Source organism: Tachypleus tridentatus, chromosome 2 (assembly GCF_004210375.1).
Source record: "Tachypleus tridentatus isolate NWPU-2018 chromosome 2, ASM421037v1, whole genome shotgun sequence".
Lineage (NCBI taxonomy): Eukaryota > Metazoa > Arthropoda > Merostomata > Xiphosura > Limulidae > Tachypleus > Tachypleus tridentatus.
The window spans coordinates 141,695,178-141,721,257 of NC_134826.1; the positions used below are offsets into that span (position 1 = coordinate 141,695,178).

The 26,080-nt window shown below is 33.8% G+C and overlaps 2 protein-coding genes across 2 annotated transcripts in view; one reads left to right on the plus strand and one right to left on the minus strand.

The window, feature by feature from the left end:
* Positions 1–21,493, minus strand: part of LOC143236988 (GTPase-activating Rap/Ran-GAP domain-like protein 3) — a 125,079-nt gene extending 103,586 nt beyond the window's left edge. The window contains exons 1-8 of the mRNA XM_076475752.1: positions 21,369–21,493; positions 17,867–17,936; positions 16,267–16,347; positions 15,500–15,692; positions 12,757–12,875; positions 12,524–12,588; positions 10,727–10,793; positions 6,623–6,649 (exon numbers count right to left, since the gene is read on the minus strand). Coding sequence (XP_076331867.1) covers positions 6,623–6,649; positions 10,727–10,793; positions 12,524–12,588; positions 12,757–12,875; positions 15,500–15,692; positions 16,267–16,347; positions 17,867–17,936; positions 21,369–21,493 — 747 coding nt within the window. The remainder of the gene's footprint in view (positions 1–6,622; positions 6,650–10,726; positions 10,794–12,523; positions 12,589–12,756; positions 12,876–15,499; positions 15,693–16,266; positions 16,348–17,866; positions 17,937–21,368) is intronic.
* The window catches only part of LOC143245256 (GTPase-activating Rap/Ran-GAP domain-like protein 3), a 661,441-nt gene that overhangs the window by 470,055 nt on the left and 165,306 nt on the right, over positions 1–26,080 (plus strand). The window lies entirely within an intron of this gene.

Sequence of the window (26,080 nt, forward strand, 5' to 3'; positions counted from 1 at the left end):
TTTAGTATCACCAGAACCTCTGCATATCGAAGTTTTGGAACTCTTTTAAACTTTTGATAAAAAGTTATATAATGTCATAAAAATCGAGAAAAGTAAAATAAACTGCTATTACCAAGGTATATTAAGATGAAGCATTTATTTTTAAAATGACTTGTGTAGACAAAAGGAACTACGTTTATGACAACTAGAAGGGAAGGGGGAATCTTGTGAGTAAATATATATTATAGAAATTGTCCACAAAATTTGAAGTTTGCTGTCATAGAACTCTCGTATTTGACAGATGATATGGTAAAAACAAGTGCATGAATAAAATGACACGAAAATAATAATCTAGTTTTGGTAACTGTGGAAACTTATTCACAACTAATTTCCAAACATATATAAGAACAAACCGATGAAAGAAAGATGTATTATGTATCAAAACAAATCGAGAGAAGATTAGACAAAGGTTGATTACGTTACATTAAAACGATTTTAAAATTTACCACAGCGTTACGTCACCATGCCGCCATTGAATCAGAATACGCTGTACAAAAAAGTAAAATATATCTTTAATATAACACGTTTATAACGTATTGGGCCTTTTAATATTTTATTCTGTCTAACGCCATAATATTTTGTTCTGCTTAAGAGAAGTTCTCGCGGTGAAAGTGTTAATACAATCTCAATTAACTTCGTGGCCTGGCATGGCCTAGCGCGTAAGGCGTGCGACTCATAATCCGAGGGTCGCGGGTTCGCGCCCGCGTCGTGCCAAAACATGCTTGCCCTCCCAGTCGTGGAGGCGTTATAATGTTACGGTCAATCCCACTATTCGTTGGTCCAAGAGTTGGCGGTGGGTGGTGATGACTAGCTACCTTCCCTCTAGTCTTATACTGCTAAATTATGGACGGCTAGCACAGATAGCCCTCGAGTAGCTTTGTGCGAAATTCCAAAAAAAACCAAACCAAATTAACTTCGACAGTAGCGCCACTTGTTGCTGGTAGATATGGCACCATCTCAAGATCGCATGCGTCATTGGAGATGCAAGATAGCCAGTAATTTTCGTATGAAACATCGGTCAACCATGGGTAGTGACGCCAACTGTCTTTTTAAAACCCAGATCTGTGTTAGCAGCTAAATCTCGAACAAAATGAAATAAAATGAAATATGACGTCATAGCTGAAACTTGTCCAAATTTGAAACATTGTGATGCAATTCAATGCAGTATCAGTTGTTTCAATTTTCAAGTATATTTATGTGGAATATAATTATATTTATGACAATTATAATTGGTAATTGTTACGTCAGGTTAGATTCGTTGTAGTTTAATTAGACAAACTTCGTACCAATGAATTCTATGATGTAATACGCTTTCATGACGTCATGTTTCTTTTTGTTTCATTTCCTTCGTTATTTAAACGCACGTCAGATATGGCTTAATATTTTGTTATTTGGCTTTAAAGCTCTGTTAAAAAAACAAGAAAATGTAAAAATAATAGGTTACCACCATTCCTTTAGAAAAATATATCATTCTAGTGCCCTAGCCTTTCTTCCACAAATCCTTATTTCTGTTTTCGTTAACACAACACTGATCTTAGGTCAGCATCACATTGTATGATAATAAAACTAAAGTGCCTGTACGAGTTTTCATTAAGAACCTATTTTGTATCCGTGAAAATACTCTTGAAGTGCTAAAGATATAATAATACATTTTCAGACAAATTAATAATTAGTTGTCACCCTTATAATGGATAAGTGGCTGAACATCAGTAATAAATCTGATACGAGTAAAAATATTCTTAGGCCTAAAACGAATTCAAAGGCGTTATCGTCGTGTGCAGCACTTCAACACAGGATGACGCAAGAAGTAGTGAAACAAAAAATAAAAGAAAGTGTGATGAAAGTTTTATTTAATATGGTTTTACATGGACAGGTAATGAAGATGGACCTAGTGGGTTGTGTGTTGAATGTGGAACAGTACTGAGTAACAGTAGTTTGAATCCAGCAGAGTTAAAACATCTAGAAACCAAACACTCCCAATTAAAAAATCCAATTTCCAAATATTTCAAAAGAAAGTGTTTGCAATTAAATACAAGTAAAGCTACATTTCGTTTGTTTGTCCATCAGGACAACAAAGGTGCTCTAATTGATACATATCGTGTTAGTTACCGTATTGAAAAACCACGTGAAGCTCATACAATTGGAGAAGATTTGATAAAATCATGCGCAAAATATTTGGTAGAGAGCACGATTGATGAGAAATTTCTTAGAAAAATATTAATTCTGTGCCCCTTTCTGACAGCTCAGTTTCTCGAAGAATCAAAGATATGTCAGCAAATTGCTTAATGGACTTAAAAAGGCGAGTCAAAGAGAGTCCAAATTTTTCGCTTCAGATGGATGAATCAACAGATGTCACAAGTTATGCGATGTTACTTGTGTTTGTTCGCTATATTCACGAAACTAATTTTGAAAAGGACATGCTAATTTGCAAACTTTTGCCTACTCAAACAATAGGCGAAGAAATATTTAAATTGATCGACTTATTTATGAAAGAACATGAGATACAATGGCAGCTTTGCTCAAGTATTTGCACTGATGGGGCTGCAGCTATGATTGGAAAATTTTCAGGCGCAGTGGCTTGTATAAAAACCCGGACATCGAGAGTATCCACTGCTGTCTTCATCGTTATGCACTTGCAATGAAAGGAATACCAAAAGACTTAAAAGAGGTATTGGGTGATGTCATAATAGTTAATTTTATAAAATCAAGACCACTCAATGCGAGGATCTTCAGTTTACTCTGTGAGGATATGGGAAGTTTACATAAAAATTTGCTGTTTCATACGGAAATCCATGGTTTTCTCGGGAAAAAAGTGCTTGCTCGGTTTTATGAACAGCGTGAGGAGATAAGTTTCTTTTTATCTGAATGCCATTTTGAACTTGTATACAAATTAAGGAACAAATGCTGGATACAGAAAGTGGCTTACCTTTCGGACTTATGTGCCTGTCTAAATGAAGTGAATGTTACATTACAGGTTAACAGGGTAACGTACTTTAAAGCTCAGAGTAAAACGGAAGCGCTTCAACGAAAGCTAAAACTTTGAGGTGAAACTTATGGAAGAACTTGATTGTTTTAAAAATCTCAGGGATTTTTTTTTACTTATGAATGAAATTTCCTCAAGTGAAGACACAAAAGTTTCAGTCTTGCACCACATATCTGATTTATGTACAACTACTGTGGATCACTTCCCTCCTCATTTAGAAAAAAAATTACTGTGGATTCAAAATCCCTTTGTTGACTCTACAAATACCAACGATTTGTCTTTGAAAGAGGATGAACAGCTTACAGAAATTTCAACTGATTACATCCTAAAAACAAAATTTCAGCAGGAAAAAACTACAGAATTTTGGATTCAAATGGCCATGGAATATCTTGAAATAAGTAACAGAGCTTTGAAAATATTGATGCGTTCTCCAACAATATATCTTTGTATACGGCTACAAAAACCAAATTTAGAAACAGACTAAATATTGAAGATGATTTGCGGTTATAGGTACAATCATAACTCCAAATATTGAAGTACTTAGTAAACATAAGCAAGCCCATCCGAGCCACTAATAAATAAATAAGTACACTGTACTTTTACTGATATAAATTTTGCAAACAGAAATTTTTGAACAAGTAATTATTAATAATAAGTTTATATTCTAAAAGCTTGAAGTAAACTTTATCTGGTGCTAGTGACCGATTGTTTCTATTTTTAGTGTATTTTTTAAATTAAGGCTCCATAATGTTTTTTCTGATGTGAAGCTTCGCAGGTCTAAAATGTTTGGGAACCGCGGAAGCCCGGCATGGCCAAGCGTGTTACGGCGTTCAACTCGCAATCCGAGGGTCGCGGGTTCGAATCCCGGTCGCAACAAACATGATCGCCCTTTTTCAGCCGTGGAAGCATTATAACGTAACAGTCAATCCCACTATTCGTTAGTAAAAGAGTAGCACAAGAGTTGGCGGTGGGTGGTGATGACTAGCTGCCTTCCCTCTCGTCTTACACTGCTAAATTAGGGATGGCTAGCGTAGATATCCCTCGTGTAGCTTTGCGCGAAATTCAAAACAAACAAAACAGACAAACAAACCCCGGAGCCATATAATAACCCTGCAGCATAGATTTTATTGTAAACGGTTCAATCGTAAGGCTGTCATGTCAAAAGCACACCGTTTCTCTTTCAATGTTGGTCATAATCTACCTAATATACGAAGATGACAGTTTTTCAGTGCAAAACCTAACAGCCCAAAAGTAAATGCAGATATTCGTAGGCGCTACATCTTGCCACTTGATCAGTATATCTTTGTATGTAATAACATGAATACCTACTCTGTCTTCCATCTGCTTTAAATGTACAATAAATAAACTGACGCGCTGTGAAAGCAACTAGTGTACCTCTAGCTTTTATCACTTTTGATGTAGATATTTTTTGTATTCTTACCTACGGTACCTATACGATTTTGTCATTGACCTTCGTATTCGTGAATTCTCACTTTTAGCAAGACATCGCACATTGTTTACAACAGCTGAGATTCGACTTAATGCAGGTCTGTTTTCTGGATGATCCTGGCACCCCAAGTTGATCGATGTATTTTTGTTTTAAATACCACTGGGCTCAAGGAATATCCCTATCTTGGAAATTTTAAGTTCCCGATCTCAACACATCTTTATGATTTGAGTATACGAATAATTTGTTGAATGCCTTTCTCACTACCTAAAAAACAACACTAAGTAATATTAAAATATAGTTCAAATACACCGGTTGCATATCCAAAATCAATTTAATATAGCATACTAAACCCTCTGTTTATATGATGTTCTAGCTATTTTCGATTATATTTCGGGCAGTTACTCACAGCGAATTTAGTTTGGAATGAGAACACTATTCAAACCACTTTATCAAGTACTCTTGACCACAGAGTATGGATGTGTTAGTAACATAGATGCGATGTTACCTGTAAGCCACTTTTTTAAATTTAAAATGAGAGCCAAAGCTGTTTGAAAAAAATCTCAGGTTTAAAATTTTAAGAAAACTATAACTGCTTTGATGAAATACTTTACTGAAAATAATAAAAGAGGTTTTTGAAGAGATCTCAACTAAAACGTACAGATAAGTTATTGCTTGTTTTAGTGCAAATAGGTATAATGGGCTATGTACACTGTGTTTACCGAGGGGATTTAGCTCCAAATGTTAGAGTTATGAGTTGTGAACTTTAACACTGAGCCGTCTGGGGACTGTACATATATAAGACATACGTTAATGATTCGCTATCCTCTGCTGTTTCTTAGTTCAATTACAGTTATTTTACAAAATTTATGAATGTCAAGAAGGCTGGGCTGTCTTGTGGTCCTGTTTGTCTTTGATAAATGAAGGTTATTAAACTATTCAATAAAGTATAAATCTGCATTATCTCGTTACAATTAACTTATATTATTATCTACACAGTGTCTTTGTTTATTTTCTTGTGTAATATAATTAATGGATTCAAATAAATTCGTATAAAAAGAGCTTGCTCTAATTTAAGATCATCTGTTGAGGTTTTCAAAAGAAAAGGCTTAGGGACAAAACTCTAAATGGAATCCATATGTTGTTGTTTTCGAATTAAGCACAAATCTACATTATGGGCTATCTGTGCTCTGCCTACCACAGGTATCAAAATCTGGTTTTTACCAGTGTGAGTCCGCAGACATACCGCTGTGCCACTGGTGGGGAAGGTTGGATCTATATGTATAAGAGATTAATGTCTGTCTGTCTGTCCGCAAAACTTCTCCCATTGTTTAAGTCCGCTTTGGATGACACTGCGCACGATTTTTGAAAATCAGAAGAGGAAGTCCCTAATAATCATGTCTCTACCTTTTTCAGATATAAAGCAATAACAGCTTTATATCACACGAAAATGCACAAACTGTTACAAAATAGACCCACACTAAAATTTCAAAAGTAACAGAAACTTATTTTACATTTTTTATATCGCCTCTTTAATAAAAAAATTAGTGCTTCTTTCCTTGGTTAATAATGTACATTATTGTTTTAATTATTACATTATTATTATTATTACTAGTCGAACGCCTTAACACGATTGGCTATGCGGGCCCTTCTTATAGTCCACTTATTTCTTACAAAGAACTGCCTGTATTATTGTTTTGAAACGTTAGATATTTATATATTAGCTATGAAGAGCCCATTTCTTATTAAAAACAGAATACTGGTTTCATGCACTTCATTATGAGACAAACAAAGACAGAATAATTAAATATGTAACAGAACAAACGTTTGACATAATCCACAACTGGTTGTCACTGTTTTCTCTTTGTATTGAAGGTTGTTTTAAGTAAATATGTTGGACGTAACTTCTGTAACTAGTAGAAGTAACACACAATTTATGTTTGACACAGATATTTAATTTTTTTAACTGTGTTAAAACCTGTAAAGAGTGTGTTAGTTATATATTTTGATAATTATATACATTGAATATTTCTTGTATTTTTATTTATACGTTAAAACATTACTTCCTGTTTTCTACAAGCAGCAGATTTTTAATGCAAAAGAAAATTTAAAACTAACGATATTTTTTAAATAATACATTAAACGAACCTTACCTCTTGCTCTTCTAACAGCAGAAGGTCCTTAAAACAAAAGAAATATTTAAATTGACGGTGTTTTTACTTTTACATTAGAAATAAATCCACATCTTCTATTCCTTAGAATTAGCAGTCAATTTAAAACAAGTTAAACCTTGAGAGTAATGAAGACGAAACAAAACCTTATTTGTATTTTAAGCCCTTGTTTCGTTGGTTTCGTTTAAGAGAAAAATTAATTCTATCGTGAATGTGAAAAACGTTTTTTGATTAGCCTAGTTATGGAGTCTTTTAATTAAAGGAGTGCTTCATTTAGAATTGGTTGCTATGGAAACAAAATTAGTGAATTTAAAGCAGCTGTAACAACTAGTAGTTATTATACAACTTGTTATTTCGGTGGCCACTTGTTAAACAATTATATCTGGTTTCCATAGAAACAGACTCGATAATTATTGTAATTACCATATCATGGTAGTTTTACAACACAAATTCAATCACTACAATATTTCTTTTATTTTGTTAACTATTTCATAAAGTTCTTGTTCTTCTTTCGCTAACTAATTAGTGTCACAAATGTCGCAAAGTTTCTAGTACACTTTAATGACGCCATTACGTAGAATACGATTACAGCTTAATTTCTTGACATTAAAGCTTAAATATTATTCTATAAGAAGTATCTCACGTTCATAATTTCTCCAAATAAACAACTGTGTTAAAAATGGTTATATAATATTTTATTCTGTGTTACCTTATGTTTTCATTAAGTTTGAAAGAAATACCTAGACTCACCTTTCTTAGATATTAGATATATTTGTAGCGCCATGATGTATTATGACGTCTTATATTAGTTACCGATAAAAAGGTAAAAGTATCTCGGGTTATCCTAAACGTCGGATAACATTACCTTTAACACTGAAGTTAATTATTGTAGATAAAATACCACGTTTCAATGTTTCATAGAAAGAGAGGCAAAATTATATTTCATTCATTAATAAAATGTTTAATAAGCACACACTAGGTTCGTTTGTGGTTTCATTAAAATATAAATAACCTTTTCAAATGTGTACTGTACTTGTAATATACTAGTATTGATTTGGAAATAATACAAAAGTAAGTAGTGTTTCTGATACATACTGCATAATATAAAAGTAAGTAGTGTTTCTGATACATACTGTATAATATAAAGGTAAGTAGCGTTTCTGATATATACTGTATAATATAAAGGTAAGTAGTGTTTCTGATACATACTGTATAATATAAAGGTAAGTAGTGTTTCTGATACATACTGTATAATATAAAGGTAAGTAGTGTTTCTGATCTATACTGTATAATATAAAGGTAAGTAGTGTTTCTGATACATACTGTATAATATAAAGGTAAGTAGTGTTTCTGATACATACTGTATAATATAAAGGTAAGTAGTGTTTCTGATACATACTGTATAATATAAAGGTAAGTAGTGTTTCTGATATATACTGTATAATATAAAGGTAAGTAGTGTTTCTGATATATACTGTATAATATAAAGGTAAGTAGTGTTTCTGATACATACTGTATAATATAAAGGTAAGTAGTGTTTCTGATACATACTGTATAATATAAAGGTAAGTATTGTTTCTGATACATACTGTATAATATAAAGGTAAGTAGTGTTTCTGATACATACTGTATAATATAAAGGTAAGTAATGTTTCTGATACATACTATATAATACAAAAGTAAGTAGTGTTTCTGATACATACTGTATAATATAAAAGTAAGTAGTGTTTCTGATACATACTGTATAATATAAAAGTAAGTAATGTTTCTGATACATACTGTATAATATAAAAGTAAGTAGTGTTTCTGATACATACTGTATAATATAAAGTAAGTAGTGTTTCTGACACATACTGTATAATATAAAAGTAAGTAGTGTTTCTGATACATACTGTATAAGATAAAAGTAAGTAATGTTTCTGATACATACTGTATAATATAAAAGTAAGTAGTGTTTCTGATACATACTGTATAATATAAAAGTAAGTAATGTTTCTGATACATACTGTATAATATAAAAGTAAGTAATGTTTCTGATACATACTGTATAATATAAAAATAAGTAGTGTTTCTGATACATACTGTATAATATAAAAGTAAGTAGTGTCTCTGATACATACTGTATAATATAAAGGTAAGTAGTGTTTCTGATACATACTGTATAATATAAAAGTAAGTAATGTTTCTGATACATACTGTATAATATAAAAATAATTAGTGTTTCTGACACATACTGTATAATATAAAAGTAAGTAGTGTCTCTGATACATACTGTATAACATAAAAATAAGTAATGTTTCTGATACATACTGTATAATATAAAAGTAAGTAGTGTTTCTGATACATACTGTATAATATAAAAGTAAGTAGTGTTTCTGATACATACTGTATAATATAAAAGTAAGTAGTGTTTCTGATACATACTGTATAATATAAAGGTAAGTAATGTTTCTGATACATACTGTATAATATAAAAGTAAGTAATGTTTCTGATACATACTGTATAATATAAAGGTAAGTAGTGTTTCTGATACATACTGTATAATATAAAGTAAGTAGTGTTTCTGATACATACTGTATAATATAAAGTAAGTAATGTTTCTGATACATACTGTATAATATAAAATAAGTAGTGTTTCTGATACATACTGTATAATATAAAAGTAAGTAGTGTCTCTGATACATACTGTATAATATAAAAATAAGTAGTGTTTCTGATACATACTGTATAATATAAAAGTAAGTAGTGTCTCTGATACATACTGTATAATATAAAGGTAAGTAGTGTTTCTGATACATACTGTATAATATAAAGGTAAGTAGTGTTTCTGATACATACTGTATAATATAAAAGTAAGTAATGTTTCTGATACATACTGTATAATATAAAGTAAGTAGTGTTTCTGACACATACTGTATAATATAAAAGTAAGTAATGTTTCTGATACATACTGTATAATATAAAAGTAAGTAGTGTTTCTGATACATACTGTATAAGATAAAAGTAAGTAATGTTTCTGATACATACTGTATAATATAAAAGTAAGTAGTGTTTCTGATACATACTGTATAATATAAAGTAAGTAATGTTTCTGATACATACTGTATAATATAAAAGTAAGTAGTGTTTCTGATACATACTGTATAATATAAAAATAAGTAGTGTTTCTGATACATACTGTATAATATAAAAGTAAGTAATGTTTCTGATACATACTGTATAATATAAAAATAAGTAGTGTTTCTGATACATACTGTATAATATAAAAGTAAGTAGTGTCTCTGATACATACTGTATAATATAAAAATAAGTAGTGTTTCTGATACATACTGTATAATATAAAGGTAAGTAATGTTTCTGATACATACTGTATAATATAAAAGTAAGTAGTGTCTCTGATACATACTGTATAATATAAAGGTAAGTAGTGTTTCTGATACATACTGTATAATATAAAAGTAAGTAGTGTTTCTGATACATACTGTATAATATAAAAGTAAGTAATGTTTCTGATACATACTGTATAATATAAAAGTAAGTAGTGTTTCTGATACATACTGTATAATATAAAAGTAAGTAATGTTTCTGATACATACTGTATAATATAAAAATAAGTAGTGTTTCTGATACATACTGTATAATATAAAAGTAAGTAGTGTCTCTGATACATACTGTATAATATAAAGGTAAGTAGTGTTTCTGATACATACTGTATAATATAAAAGTAAGTAATGTTTCTGATACATACTGTATAATATAAAAATAATTAGTGTTTCTGATACATACTGTATAATATAAAAGTAAGTAGTGTCTCTGATACATACTGTATAACATAAAAATAAGTAATGTTTCTGATACATACTGTATAATATAAAAGTAAGTAGTGTTTCTGATACATACTGTATAATATAAAAGTAAGTAGTGTTTCTGATACATACTGTATAATATAAAAGTAAGTAGTGTTTCTGATACATACTGTATAATATAAAGGTAAGTAATGTTTCTGATATATACTGTATAATATAAAGTAAGTAGTGTCTCTGATACATACTGTATAATATAGAAGTAAGTAGTGTCTCTGATACCTTTTGTATTTCAGGAGCGAAAATCTCTTTCGGTCCTTTTTCAAGTCTTTCCATGCTTTGAAAATTGCTGAAATGTACAAAACATATGTATACGGCTGAAATACTTCAAAATCTTATGGCTAGTCACAGAAGTTGAAAACAGTATTAACTAGAACGGTTAGCAATAAACATTTGCCCTACAGCAGAACAATATAAATTATACAAATATTACTATGTGTTGTTCAAGTTATTTCATTCAAAATATTCCACTGACGACAGGAATTGAATTTTAATTCGATTATAGGTTTGGTAAGACAGTTTGATAGGTAGAAGCTCATATTTAATATCAAAATAAATTGGACTGATAATTCTTTGTAACCTGTAACGACACAGTTTTATAAATTAAATGTACCTTGACCACAATAGGATGTTTTGACATCATCTGTATATCTAGTCCAATAATCACACATCTGTTAAGAGTTCAGCTGTTCGATTGGTGGTTATTTTACGTATTTTGTCATTTTTGTATTTGTTCCGCTTTATGGAAAAATTAGAAGTTTAGAAAAAAAAAATGTTCTTTGTGAGAACAGATAACTTAGAGCCACAGTAAAACTTAAATAAATCTACTTTTAGGTTTTAAAGTAATGACATTTGAAACTCAGAAACTACAACCCTGGTTTGTGTGTGAGGTGCGTCTACTTTTATACAACACGGTGATTTTATATTTGTATCAGATTTCAAGAATACGTGCAATGATAATATAAAGTTATTTTTATAAATTACTCATTGTCAATCGGTTAAAGATATTTCACATCAATTAAAATAGTTTGCATAATAACAAATAAGTTAGAAACATAAACACGAGTTTTTAAAACTGTAAATAAAAACATGACGCCATGTTTCTATAGAAATAATTCAGTTGGAATATAGACGAGTTTCTGAAGTCGTTGACTGAGATGCGTAAATAACATCTAGGTTGCTATAGTTACCAGTCAGTAAGAAATAAAGAAAAGAGCTTCCGAAGCCATACATTGAAATTAAAAAAAAATGAAGCACCTGAATCTCTGTGGTAACTAATAAGAGTTTCTAGAGCCCTAGACTAAAATTCATAAAATAACATCTACGTTTCTATGGCAAACAAACAGCCAAGTCAGTAAGAAAGGTATGCCATAGATAGAAATTTAAAAAAAAAATGTTAATCTTTATAGATTGGCGAATTTCTGGAGTTATAGACTGAAATAAAAAATTAAAATGGTCAAGTGTTTATAGTAATCAATCAGACAAACAATAAAAAACAAGCGTTAGGTTTAGGCTTAGAAACATGTGAGCGTGTGCAGTTCAAAAGTGAGTTCTCTTTCAACCCATATAAAATTAATACAACCATATTGTTTTGAACCCTTAAACGAAATTTGAGAAAGCAAAGTGATATTGAAATACATAGTGAAAGTACATAAAACAATATCAAAAACAGCGAGACAAAATATTTAAGAAGTGTTTATTTTCATGTTATTTTGTTTGTTAGGCCTACAAAGAGTAAAAAAACACAAAAGTTTGTGGTAGTCTATTCGATTTTTCTGTTGTTTTTGTATGAAATAAAACCTTGAAAGTTAATTTATTTAATGTGTGTTTTTTTACGAGCAGTGTAATATAAATATAAAGGTACGGCAACGATTTTCCCTGAATAAAGTTCCTATAATGTTTTTAGACATTTTAACTTCTGTCTGTCTACGTTTTATAGTTGTTTAAGGCTTTAAGAATTATTGATGTTTTCATACTGATTTTCTGTAACTGTGGGCTACTCTAAAACTTTATCCTTACCTGAGTATTGATTTCACTGTTAGCGGTTTGCTAGGATTATGGGATAGGCATATCTTCTGAGCTCCCTACACAATAAAAAATTTCTTAAATTATCACAGTTTTTCCAAACCAACTGTTTTCACATTTTCTTACATCACTTCAAAATAGGGCCGATTCTAGAAATATTTAAACATCAGTCGTTAATGTGAATATTTCCTTAATATCTATTTAGAAGAAAATAATTTTCGACTTACTGTTTTTCGCCACAAGATGGCTCTGTACTGTTGCAAACCCTGAGTGTTCGCATCCGTCAGCACAACAGACAAAAAGAATGGTAGCTTCTCACTGTCTGCTCCAACGTAGTTCTGATGTACTAAAACAATAAACATAAACAACAGAGAACAAGTCACAAGAAGTTCTATAACAACACAGAAGTGTTCTGATAAAACACGACGTTTAAAACTGACATATATCTCTGAATTATTGCATAATAAAACGAGTTTCATTGAAAATAAGTTCTACTGCGCAGTATCTCAACGTGTTATGTTTATCTCTGATATTTTACCTGTTTACAGATGCAGCTTAATTAATTAACATATTTAAAATACAATGTTTTTCAAACGAACTAAAGTTGTTGCATTGTTTGCCTACGTTATTTTTTAACATACATACAGTGGTAAGGCATATAATGCTAAAATCTACTTTCGATGGTAGTGTACGTCGCAGATAGTTCACTGTGTTGCTTAGTGTTTAAAAACAAACGTTCTACCCACAGTTTAACACTTTAAATATACAATATTGTACATTCCTATTCGTATCTAAAACACTTTCAATACACCACACTAGAATACATCTCAGATATATTTAAGTTTGTTTTTTTTCAAATAAAGGCCCAGAATGGCCAGATGGATCAGGTATTTGACTCGCAATCTGAGAGTTCCGGGTTCGAATTCCCATTACACCAAACATGCTCGCTCTTTCAGCCGTGGGAGCGTTGTAAAGTGACGGTCAATCCCACTATTCGTTGGTAAAAGCGTAGCCCAAGAATTGGCGGTGGGTAGTGATGACTAGCTGCCTTCCCTCTAGTCTTACACTGCTAAATTAGGGATAGCTAGCACAGATAGTCCACGTGTAGCTTTGCGTCGAACTCAAAGAAACAAACAAATAATAAGGTAGTGACTGTACAATTGAGTGATGGAGTTACTTGAGATTAAGAGAGAAAAGCTCATCTCAGCTGCGAATTTACGAAAATAACAGAGAATTATGTTGCTAAACCTTCATTCTGTTATTGAATCATTATCCCATGTCTGTCAGCTAAACGTCGAGCCATCTATTACATTCATGTAGGGTTAAAAACAGGTAAAAAAGTAAAGAATTTTGCTAGTCACCCAAGGAAATCAAACTCTCAGAACACTGGTGGATTATTATATTAGAAATCCACTTTTTTGTTTTTCATGCACGCTAAATATCAGCCCGGCATGGCCAGGTGGCTTAAGGCGTTCCACTCGTAACCCGAGGGTCGCGAGTTCAAATTCCCATCACACCAAACATGTTTGCCCTTTCAGCCGTGGGAGCATTATAATGTGACGATCAATCCCGCTATTCGTTGGTAAAAGAGTAGCCAAACAGTAGGCAGTGGGTGGTGATGACTAGCTGCCTTCCCTCTAGTCTTACACCGCTAAATTAGGGACGGCTAGCGCAGACAACTCTCGTGTAGCTTTGCGCGAAATTCAAAACAAACATTTAAATGAAAGACATTATTTTCACACGTTAATATTGTTATGAAGAACAGAATACAGTACAGATTCTTAACTATGATAAATTATAATGGATTGTCGAAGGTATTTGACACCTTATTGTAAATATCTTATACATAATTATGTGAGATAATTCACGATTATCAGGTTGGTTAATAACCTGGAAACAATTTAGCTCAGGTTAATGTCAATTCATAACCCGCATTTTATACATTTATGAGGGTTACTCAAAAAATTTTCTAGATGACTGACAAAATGTAATAAAACAACCCAATTCATGCGTAAACAACGAGATCTTAAGAGCTGTATTTATACCTTTATTAGCGTATGTGTTGTTATTAAACCGTGCATGTTTACGGTCTCTATTGATTCCATAATCTTTGGTCTGTGTAATGCGCATGCGCATACTTTGTGTTTAAATATATTTCATAAAATTGAACCTTATTTAATTTAAAGCATGGTGCAGTGTTTGTTATTTTGTTTTGCCTTATTTTTGGTAATAACAAACTAACATTAGTCAGAGATTTGGATTTGCTGTTTTTAACGCAGTCCTTCCTTTTGATTTTTGGCCCGGCATGGCCAGGTGGTTAGGGCACTCAACTCGTAATCCGAGGGTCGTCGGTTAGAATTTACGTCACTCCAAACAAGCTCGCCCTTTTTCAGGCGTGGGAGCATTATAATGTGACGGTCAATCCCACTATTCGTTGATAAAAGAGTAGCCCAAGAGTTGGCGGTGGGTGATGATGTTTAACTGCCTTCCCTCTAGTCTTACACTGCTAAATAAGGGACAGCTAGGGCAGATAGAGTAGCTTTGCGCGAAATTCAAAACAAACCTTTTGATTTTTGATTTAACTATTCAGTATTAATATTTTTGGCCCCCAGTGGCGCAGCGGTATGTCTGCGGACTTACAACGCTAAAAACTGGGTTCGATACCCGTGGTGAGCAGAGCACAGATAGCCCATTGTGTAGCTTTGTGCTTAATCTAAAACAATAACAACAACATTGTTATTTTTACACGCACACACTTATATATGCATATATACAGCAAACTAAATGAAAATAATTTGTGCACGAACGATAACGTTGATTTAAACTACCTGCCTTATCTAGTTTCACGTCCGCTCGTGTACAAAGCAGCACGTGATACCGGTGCAAGTTAGATAATGAAACATCACTATATCGTTTCACTTTCAGATTTTAGAACAGTTTACATCAACTTATGTTGCTATGGATACTTACATTTCCCAAGGAAGTATTTGAAGTACCACCTAGTTTGATATTCCGGATTCTCCAGGAAAGGAGTACTGGGGGGATCCGTACAACTGAAGAAAGAAAAACAAAATCTGGAGAAAATATTAGCCTCAAAACCAAAAGCGGTCATGATGAAGAGTACGCCTGAAACAGGCGAGTCTACTCGGACCTTAAAGAGCCTCTGAAGTTTTATTTAAACACTGAAATTGAATTACCAAACAAACCTTTTGTTGGGACTAACAATTATCAAAGGATAATATTGTTGTGCCTTAACAATATACACTTCTTAAATAATATTACGAATAATTGGTGTTTTATATATTGTATTTTCTGTTGTATATGAAAAACTCAGAGACGTCGGGAAATAAATGGTTTATTCTTGTCATGACACGTGGTTTTGGACACGTTTTGAACCAAATTGTTCACACATTCCAGTACCGTTGTTGACAGTTTCACTGTCAATGCAACAATTTAAACTTAGGTCACAACGTGTTAATAATATTGTATTTTATTTATCATTGCTAACAAAGCTATTTTCAGTCGGTAATACTAACATAATTATCCATTTTGGCCACAAATTCATGAAACGAAAAACTTACACTTCAGTAACCAGCCTGTTTTTCTATTTTTCTCATGAATGTGAAATATAATATGAGATTTATTCCCAACAACAAGCGTAAAGAGGTGTTTATTAATATGACAAAGTGAAACTTTAATCTGTGTTTAAAACAATTATTTTAAAGATTTTGTTTTACCTCATCCTTCTCAGCTCTTTCACCGTTTTCTTTCCTAAAGAGCCGGAAGTGGTCTGATCCAACTTGATCAACTGAAGCCAACTGAAATATAACAACAAAATATTATCACCTTAAAAAACCAGTTAACGTCGAGATTTCGTATTTCGACCAGGACTTCAACTTAAAGGACATATTGACTAAAGAGCCAGATCAGATTCTCCAAGGTTCGACTCATAATTCGAGGGTCGCCGGTTCGAATCCCGGTTACACCAAACATGCTCGCCCTTTCAGCCGTGGGGGAGTTATATAGTGACGGTCAATCCTACTACTGGTTAGCAAAAGAGTAGCCCAAGAGTTGGCGGTGGGTGGTGATTACTAGCTGCCATCCCTCTAGTGCTAAATTAGGGACGGCTAGCGCAGATAGCCCTCGACTAGCTTTACGCGAAATTCAACACAAACAAATCTCCAAGGTTCGTAATTTATAACTGTTTACTGAGCGGTCACAGACGAATGTGCTGGACTTGTTCATTGGCAAATCGTGAATCGAACCTTGGTCTTTCCAATCGACAGCACGACACAATATCATCTTGGTAAGGCCCGATAGAGACACAATTAAGAACTGCTGTTATTTAGGTAGAATATTTAGTTGCTTATTATCTCTATCTGTTGTAGTGTTTTCTTATAGCAAAGCCACAAAGGGCTATCTGCTTAGCCCACCGAGGGGAATCGAACCCCTGATTTTAGCGTTGTAAATCCGGAGACATACCGCTGTACCAGCGGGGGGCTATCTGTTGTAACACATAGGTTATGCATACCCCTACTACCCCTAATTAAAACCCCTTCTCTAATTACCTCTCTCGGTATTTTTATAAAGCTTACTTTGTGTGACAACAAAATTTTGATTTGAAAAATACTAACAAAACAAGAAGAAAAGCAAACGTAAGCACACAATTATTAGCCCTGAAATAAAAAATCACGTGTAAAAAAAATAGAATATGGAATTGCACAAATACAATAAATCGTACCCCATTTTTGCAGTTTATAACGCTCCCGGGGGCATTAATCATGGGCAAGGTGGTATATTTGTTTATTTTTGAAAAGGCGTGTGTTTGTGTTGTTTTTTTTATAACAAAGCCACATCGGGCCATCTGCTGAGCCCACCGAGGGGAATCGAACGCCTGATTTTAGCGTTGTAAATTCGTAGACTTACCGCTGTACTAGCGGGGGGCTAGAGGGAAGGCAGCTAGTCATCACCACCCACCGCCAACTCTTGGACTACTCTTTTACCAACGAATAGTGGGATTGACCGTAACATTATAACGCTACCACGGCTGAAAGGGCGCGCATGTTTGGTGCGACGGGAATTCAAACCCGCGACCCTCAAATGTATATATATATATATATATACACACACACATACATAAAGTAAATATGTAAGTATATGTTATTGCTAACATGTAAATACACATTAAGTAAAACAGCAACATTCTAAGTACAATTTTCTTCACCACTTACAGTGGCACTACTAAAACCCAGGTTTCGATACCTGTGCTGAGCAGAGCGCAGATTGCCCATTGTGTATCCTTGTACTTAAGTGCAAACAACAATAACGAACACTTACCATTTCTACAGATCCATAATGGCGCCGACTAAACACTCCTCTTCTGGCGGCGAGGTCGCTGGGGGAGGAACTATAAAATTAAAATATTAATTTTCACTGACATTTCCTGTCTTAGCGACGCAGAATGTACTATAACTATAAGCTACGGAGAGATTAAAATCACGTTTCAATGTTTGAAACCGCACATGGAACCAGCCTTTCTCGAGTGAAGAAGTTTAGCTGAAACACGGATACACAGAGTATGTAGTATTGTGGTTATTCAGTGCTGTTTCATATAACTTGTGAAATGTTGCCAAAATACTGTTCAGATCCATAATTCAACTCTAATGTGATTATAACATTTTGATAATGGGTGGACGTACTGTTGATCCAAAGAGTTATTGTTCGCGTCCCGTTATCGCAAATCCTCGCCTCCCACTTTGGAGGTATAACCGTGTAATAAGAGTGACAGTCAAATCCCTTTGTTTGATTAGAGTGGTGGTAAGTGCTATTAATTGGCTGCCCTCTGTCTTGTCTGTTAGTTCAAATTATAGACAGCTCTTGTGTAGCTTGGTGAGAGTATCCGATAAAAAAATAATATTTAACAAAAATTTGAAAGTTTATTTGTTTATTGTTTGTCATTAAACACTAAGGTGTTTATTTTTTAAACAGAGTCTCTAATATTGAATACTTATCATTAAAGAAAATTAGCGCCAAAACACCACGAGTAGAAACAAACATAACGAATTTAAAAAAGTGAGCCCCCTCCCCTCACACTGGCGTCGAAACCTGGTTTTTATTAGTACGGCTGAGCCACGGGGGAGTGAGGGGGGCATTTTGGAAGAACACTGGCTACAGTAAACAGTAGTAATATTTAACCTATACTTACGCCCTTCGCATCTGAAATGAAATTAGCTCAATAATGTAGTTACAATTTTTGCTATACTCGTAAGTTTCCCGAAATATCTTCTGCTGTTTTGGAGAATAGACAGGAAAACTTTGTCATTATTATTATTATTCTAGAACTGAGTTTATTAAACTACGAACTTCAATTTATAATATTTGTTTTTAAGAGACTTTTCAAACTTCAACGACTAATAAATCACTCATAAAAATAGTATCATTTCGTTTAATCTCAACGATTTTGTAAGTTCTACAATGTAAAGATAACCTTTTCAAATTTAGAACAGAAAAATCATTTTGTAGTAGACACTAAGAGATAACTTCCCCTATTCAGAAGAGATAAAAAGCTTAAAGTTTAAGTTTATAGCGAGTTCTTATATATGATGTTTTCCTTTTGTATATATATCAAAATGCTTTGTGACGCCAGCAATGTAGGCTTAGCTCCATTTACAATCGCCCACGTTAAAAAAAAAACCATTGAACCCTAAACTACAACAATGAAAGCAGATTCTCGCAGGGTGGTACTTGAATTATATTTTAAAACTTGTTTCTCTTCTGGGGGTCTGATTGGATCACTGACATCACAGCACGCGCTAGAATACAGAAATATTTGATCTACGTAAAGAATCTGATAACTGATTGAGAATGTAGAAAGGTTCTATACACAATAGTACGCGGTAAGCATTGTAATACGAGAAAACGAAAATATTTATGGTATATGTGTTCAAATAAAGGTCTGGATCCACAAAATACATTAATTTAGTAAGATTTAACTAAGAATCACCTACACAAATTCTATACACGTACGACAAGACTTAACGATGTCACTGTGCAGGTTCTAATATTGTTTAGTGTTTTCTATAACAGGTTTTCTATGATAGCATAAACAAAACGTTAGGCCTAGTTTGAATAGTCTTATACCTTATTGAAAGTAACCATAAAAATAATACAGAGACCCCGGAACTGGGGCGCAGTAGCACCCTTACTTTTTCATATTTCACTTATATAGTAACTCTAAATTATATTATTATATTATTTACAGTTGTTATATAAGTCTAATATGTAAATATGGGGGCGATACGGCACTTTCAGCCCCCCTTAATTATTAAAAATAATTGGTATTGTGGATGCATGGAACATTATTCGCATCCAAGTCTTTACCCAATTCTTGAAACATGGAATATTATTGGTATCTAAAACTTTACCCATCTGTTAAAACATGGCACATTATTGGCATTCAAGCTTTTACCCATCTGTTAAAACATGGCACATTATTGGCATTCAAGCTTTAACTCAACTGTTAAAACATGGCACATTATTGGCATTCAAGCTTTTACCCATCTGTTAAAACATGGCACATTATTGGCATTCAAGCTTTAACTCAACTGTTAAAACATGGCACATTATTGGTATTCAAGCTTTAACCCAACTGTTAAAACATGGCACATTATTGGTATTCAAGTTTTAACCCAACTGTTGAAACATGGAAAATCTTTGGTTATCTTTTTCCTGTAACTTTCTGTTCGTGCTGGAAAAAATAAGGCCTGTTGTTATTAAACGTCATACACATAAAACTCTATAATTCAGCTCTGAGACGTAAACATCGAATACCTGATGTTTATTTGTTTCAGCGCAAAGTCGTAAAATAGTCCTGAGGAGGACACACGTGACGCTAATTCTGTTTGTTAACTCACTGACGGATTGTCGACCAGTTTACATATTAATATCAATAAGTTAGTGGAAAATATAATAAAATACATTGATGTACCTAAAAGTATGTTACATAATTATCGTATGCTTTAACTACGATTGAACATCGGATTAAATAATAACTAATTTTTCGAGAAGTAAAAACGTTTCTTTGTTAACTACTTACAGACCTTGTAAGCGATCCTAGTCTAGGATTAATTAGTCCGTTAAGAGAGAGCAGAGGAAGAGATGCAACACACAGCGAATGTGACCTGTTACGTTGACCTACGGTCTCTTTGATCGAACTTGGTGTATAGCGCTCTTTTCTTGTCGGCCCGGCATGGCTAAGCGTGCTAAGGCATGCGACTTGTAATCTGAGGGTCGCGGGATCGCATCCCCGTCGCGCCAAACATGCTCGCCCTTTCAGCCGTGGGGACGTTATAATGTCACGATCAATCCCACTATTCGTCGGTAATAGAGTAACCCAAGAGTTGGCGGTGGGTGGTGATGACTAGCTGCCTTCCCTCTAGTCATACACTGCTAATTTAGGGACAGCTAGCGCAGATAACCCTCGAGTAGCTTTGTGCGAAATTCAAAACAAACAAACAAACAAACTTTTCTTGTCAGTCTGGGAAGCATGTTCGAGGAATTAACAGCTACCATAAACTGTTAGTGTCAAGGTAAAAGCTTTACATGCTAATTTACGTGTTTTTACATGTGCTGCATGCCAAAATCACCTTATTTTGAAATGAGTCCACAATGACGTGATTACGTAGACCGTCACACATGAGTTATAAGTTTTAATAAAAAAGCTCACAGTTTTCGACGACAAAATTATTAACCGAACGAAATATAAGGTAAATAGAGAAGTTAGTTTTAATCTTAACTGGAAAGTTAATCACAAACTCTGTTATCTAAACAAAAGTCCAACCAACTAAGCTCTGTTAAGACGTCGGTCAAGTTTACGTCACAGGGAGACTGTGATTGGATGAAGATAGAATATAAGCTGGTATCATTTTTATGTCGCTCTTTTGTCCTCTCTATCGTTATGGGCATTTCCTAAAATAGTAAAGAATGTTTAGAAAGCCAAAGTACACTGACATGATTTATCATGTTTTTATATGAGTGATACTACCCGTCTTACGGTCGTTCAATTTATATCTGGTTTCCATTGCTTTAATCTCGAGCGTGCACATCTCTGGAATTGGACGTAACCAAAACTGTAAACCTAATACAGCTGTAGCTCTCTCCCTGTAAAATAACGTAAGTGATTTAAAAACCACAGTTTCGAGGGATTGTAGCAGAGAAAACACATAGCCCCTTTAATAATATGTTTCAATGTTCACAAAAAAATGTTTATTTACCCATCAAGTATAGGGTCGAATTTACGCAAACGAGTAAATATTAAATTTTTGTTTTAAAGCGTAAACAAAAAATGTTTTAAATACATTTCCACTGATATGTCTTGAATCTCGAAAGACCAGTAAAGAGTAGCGCGTGTTTCTTCGTCATGAAGTTTCGCACTAAACGATATACACGCGCATGAGAGACGTGAATATTTGAACAATTGTTGGAATAGAACTTAACACACAAAGAAGATACGTGTAGTAACGTCGTTTTATTTTTCTTTTAGCCCCTGTATTAAACATTAGAGAAACAAAAGTCGGACAGCGAGGTATTGCTGGGAATTCGTTTTTATACTAACGAAAGTTATACGTGGATTACTTTATCTTGTGTTTCGGTTGAAAGGGAAACTTTCTACAACTCAATAGTTTTATTACATTGTTTCTCCATTGCCTATTTAACATCTTTGTAAAGTTTTTTCTTCACAGATTAATTAACTAACTGTAATATCCCCATCTAAATATAGAAGAAAAACACTCAACGTTTTGTTATGTGAAAGCGTGAATTATAAGCTTAGTTTTATTAAAGATCAGACAGCTTCACCCATTAATTTAATAATTCAAGTATCTCTACCTACGTATTGCTTTAGCTTCTTCATTTCACGTGTTATTTATATTTAATAACTCCAGCTTTCTCTCTATTAAACTTGGAGTTTATCTTTCAATTTAATGATGGTCTTCTCAGACCCCTGATAAAATAGTTTTATTCTACTGTACTTTATTTGTGTTTCTATTAACCGAGGTAGTTTTTCTAAACTTAACCTTTCTTATTTTGTTTTCACTGAGAAGCTCCCCACTAGTACAGCGGTATGTCTCCGGATTTACAACGCTAAAGTCAGGGGTTCGATTTCCCTCGGTGGGCTGAGCCGATAGTCCGATGTGGCTTTGCTATAAGAAAAACACATAAACACATGTTTGTGATTTGAATTCTGGTCTATTTTAGAAGAAAGTTTCTTATGATATATATGTTTACAAACGGCTGGTATAGGTTGAGAAAAATTTGTATGTAGAGGAAGGAACAACGTTTCGACCTTCTTCGGTCATCGTCAGGTTCACAAAGAAAGAAAGAGGTAACTGACCGAAAGCTGACCACATGTTTGAAGGGGGTTGTGAAATTGAGTGTAGGAATGTAGAGGGCGTGCTTAGATGTTTGATTATATTTATTAATATAGGTATAAAGGTGTTCCTTTGTGTTGTTTTATTTTAGGCTTGAGTTGTTGTATAAGTAAGGCTTCTTTAATTTTGCGTTTGTTTATGTTTGTTTCTTTATTTAGTGTTTGGCTGTTTTCTATGGTTATGTTGTGTTTATTTGATGACAGGTCATAATTTAGGAAGACTCAGTCACACATAATGCGTACAAGAACACAGGGAAGTCTGAAAGTACACGTTCCATTCTGACTAAGATCGATACATAATGTTCTAGACGCCACCTGGCAACTCCATAACTTACACTCGAGTGATCCACGAGGAGCGCGTAATTCCTTGTCAATACTTTTAAATTAGGATTATAATATACAGCATGTTTTATGAATTTTCACCCATTATGTAGTTCAGAAAGTAAACACTGAATCTATATTAGTTTTTGAAATCACTTAACTGCTGCGTCCACTTTTTAACAAGCTATCCTTGTTTTAGTGTCATGTTTTCCTCTGTTAAAACAAAAACATTGATTAGTTAACTCAGTGTGAAAGAATGTTACCCTACAGAGATATTACATTAACAACTAAAGTACATATATATTTTTCATATTTGCTGCTAAAGATTTCAAAAATTGATGATTTATTATGAACACAAAATGCAAAACTCAAAATTTGTGTGTCTCTTCGTGGACCCAATTCACCTTCACACAAATTTTTGTGAATGTCCATCCACATTGGCCCGGCATGGCCAAGCGTGTTAAGGCGTGCGACTCGTAATCCGAGGGTCGCGGGTTTGCATCCCCGTCGCGCCAAACATGCTCGCCCTTTCAGCCGTGGGGGCGTTATAATGTCACGGTCAATCTCACTATTCATCGGTAATAGAGTAGCCCAAGAGTTGGCGGTGGGTGGTGATGACTAGCTGCCTTCCCTCTAGTCTTACACTGCTAAATTATGGACGGCTAGCACAGATAGCCCTCGAGTAGCTTTGTGCGAAATTCAAGAAACAAACAAACAAACCATCCACATCCTACGAAGTAGTTACACGGACATACAACAGACAGATTTATTGTATTTACATGCCATTAACCACGATACACAGGTCAATTTTTGGTATACTGTGCCATTAGGGTATTTTCTTACCTAGAATATGTACAACTGACGTTAGAAATTTGTTTGTTAACTTTAAGAATACAATGTTTATTTTCCACATGGGTCCAGACTTCTGGGACATCCTATAGTTTGAAAATTCCTTTATATTAGCTGAAAATATAACAAGACAGCCACTCTTTATGAAACTTTTTGCCGTTTCATTTTCTTAAACTGTGATGATTGTATTATATGTTCTAGATTAAAAATTAATTACTTTTAACAGGCCAAAATCCAAGTCGATTCCAGACCCCGCAATTTTCGTATTCCACTCATGTTCACCCGTGATGATTTATTACAAACTTTTGAATTTATTTAAAGAACAAACAAACAAGCAATGAATACCTAAAGAAATAAGAATAATATGTCGCATCATTTGGTGAGATCTTCTGACAAAGAACACAAAAAGTAAAAGAAAAATTACAAAAACCGTTGTAGTTTGCGAAGCAGTTTCTATTAGGCCTAGTCAAATATCCATGGAAACTCGAGAATGCGAAGTTCTTACACTTATTTCTGTTTCGATTGAATTCGATTATCAGACTAGATTTCTGTAACTACTTTTTTTTTTTCTTTTAGTAATACAGATATGTGGTTTTAAGTCACCATTTATCATACCTATATCTTTTTAAGTCAGAAATTGAAGTAAGGATTTGCTACAATCCGTGAAGTATAAAGAATCGGAAATTTGGCCGACAAGTAAGCCTAATAACATAACAAAACATTCTTCACTCTGTAGTCCCTCATGCGCTACAGCTAAGCCTAAATCAATTTTAAAGACATAATTTCTATCATCTTTCAAATAGTGTAGTTCGGTTATATTTTACTTATTATTTTTCAAAAGGTGAAAAATCTGAGCTGTAAATCTATGATTGGAGATAATATGGAAGTATTGGACAGTAAAACTTACAGAAATGGAACGAATTTTATTTTATATGTCGATGACGTTGTCTTATGTATTAAAAAGAAATTAGTAAATGGTTTAACTCTAATAACATTTCATGTACACGTGGTTGGGCCAATTTTTTATATAGGCGAGTATCGTGTGATTATACAACACGAAATTTTGTACGCAAAAACAAAACAAAACCATTTCGGATGAAAGTTTATTGAATTATTATAATACTTACAAAGTGTCCTGCGATGGCATCATATAGGGACGACGTACGTATTCGCCATTAGACAAAATTTACATTTACTGGTTGGCCTATAGTGCCATTTACGACGCACAGGATTTTTGTTTTTTACTGTAACGTAAGGTAAACTCTTTTTATTGTTTAAAGTTTTGAATAACTTCATTTGTTTGTTTTTGAATTTCGCGCAAAGCTACTCGAGGGCTATCTGTGCTAGCCGTCCCTAATTTAGCAGTGTAAGACTAAAGGGAAGGCAGCTAGTCATCACCACCCACCGCCAACTCTTGGGCTACTCTTTTACCAATGAATAGTGGGATTGACCGTAACATTATAACGCCCCCACGGCTGGGAGAGCGAGCATGTTCCGTGCGACCGGGATTCGAACTCGTGACCCTCGGATTACGAGTCGAACGCCTAAACACGCTTGGCCATGCCGGGCCCCCTAATTTAGTAGTGTAAGACAAGAGGGAAGGCAGCTAGTCATCACCACCCTCCGCCAACCCTCTTGGGCTACTCTTTTACCAACGAATAATGGGATTCACCATAATATTATAACGTGGGTGAGAATGTTCAATGTGACGGGGATTCGAACCTGCGATCCTCAGATTACGAATCGAGTGCCTTAACCACTCAACAGATAGCCCTCGTGTAACTCTTCGCGAAATTCAGGAACAAACAAACAATTCTCGTCATTAAAGCACGACAAATACCAATATTTCTATTGAGTGATTGTGGTACTTCTTTGCAACGTCCATACTGAATATTACCTCTGTGGATATCTTGATGATTTTCTCAACACCGAACCGGTCCCGTTGCTAATCCACC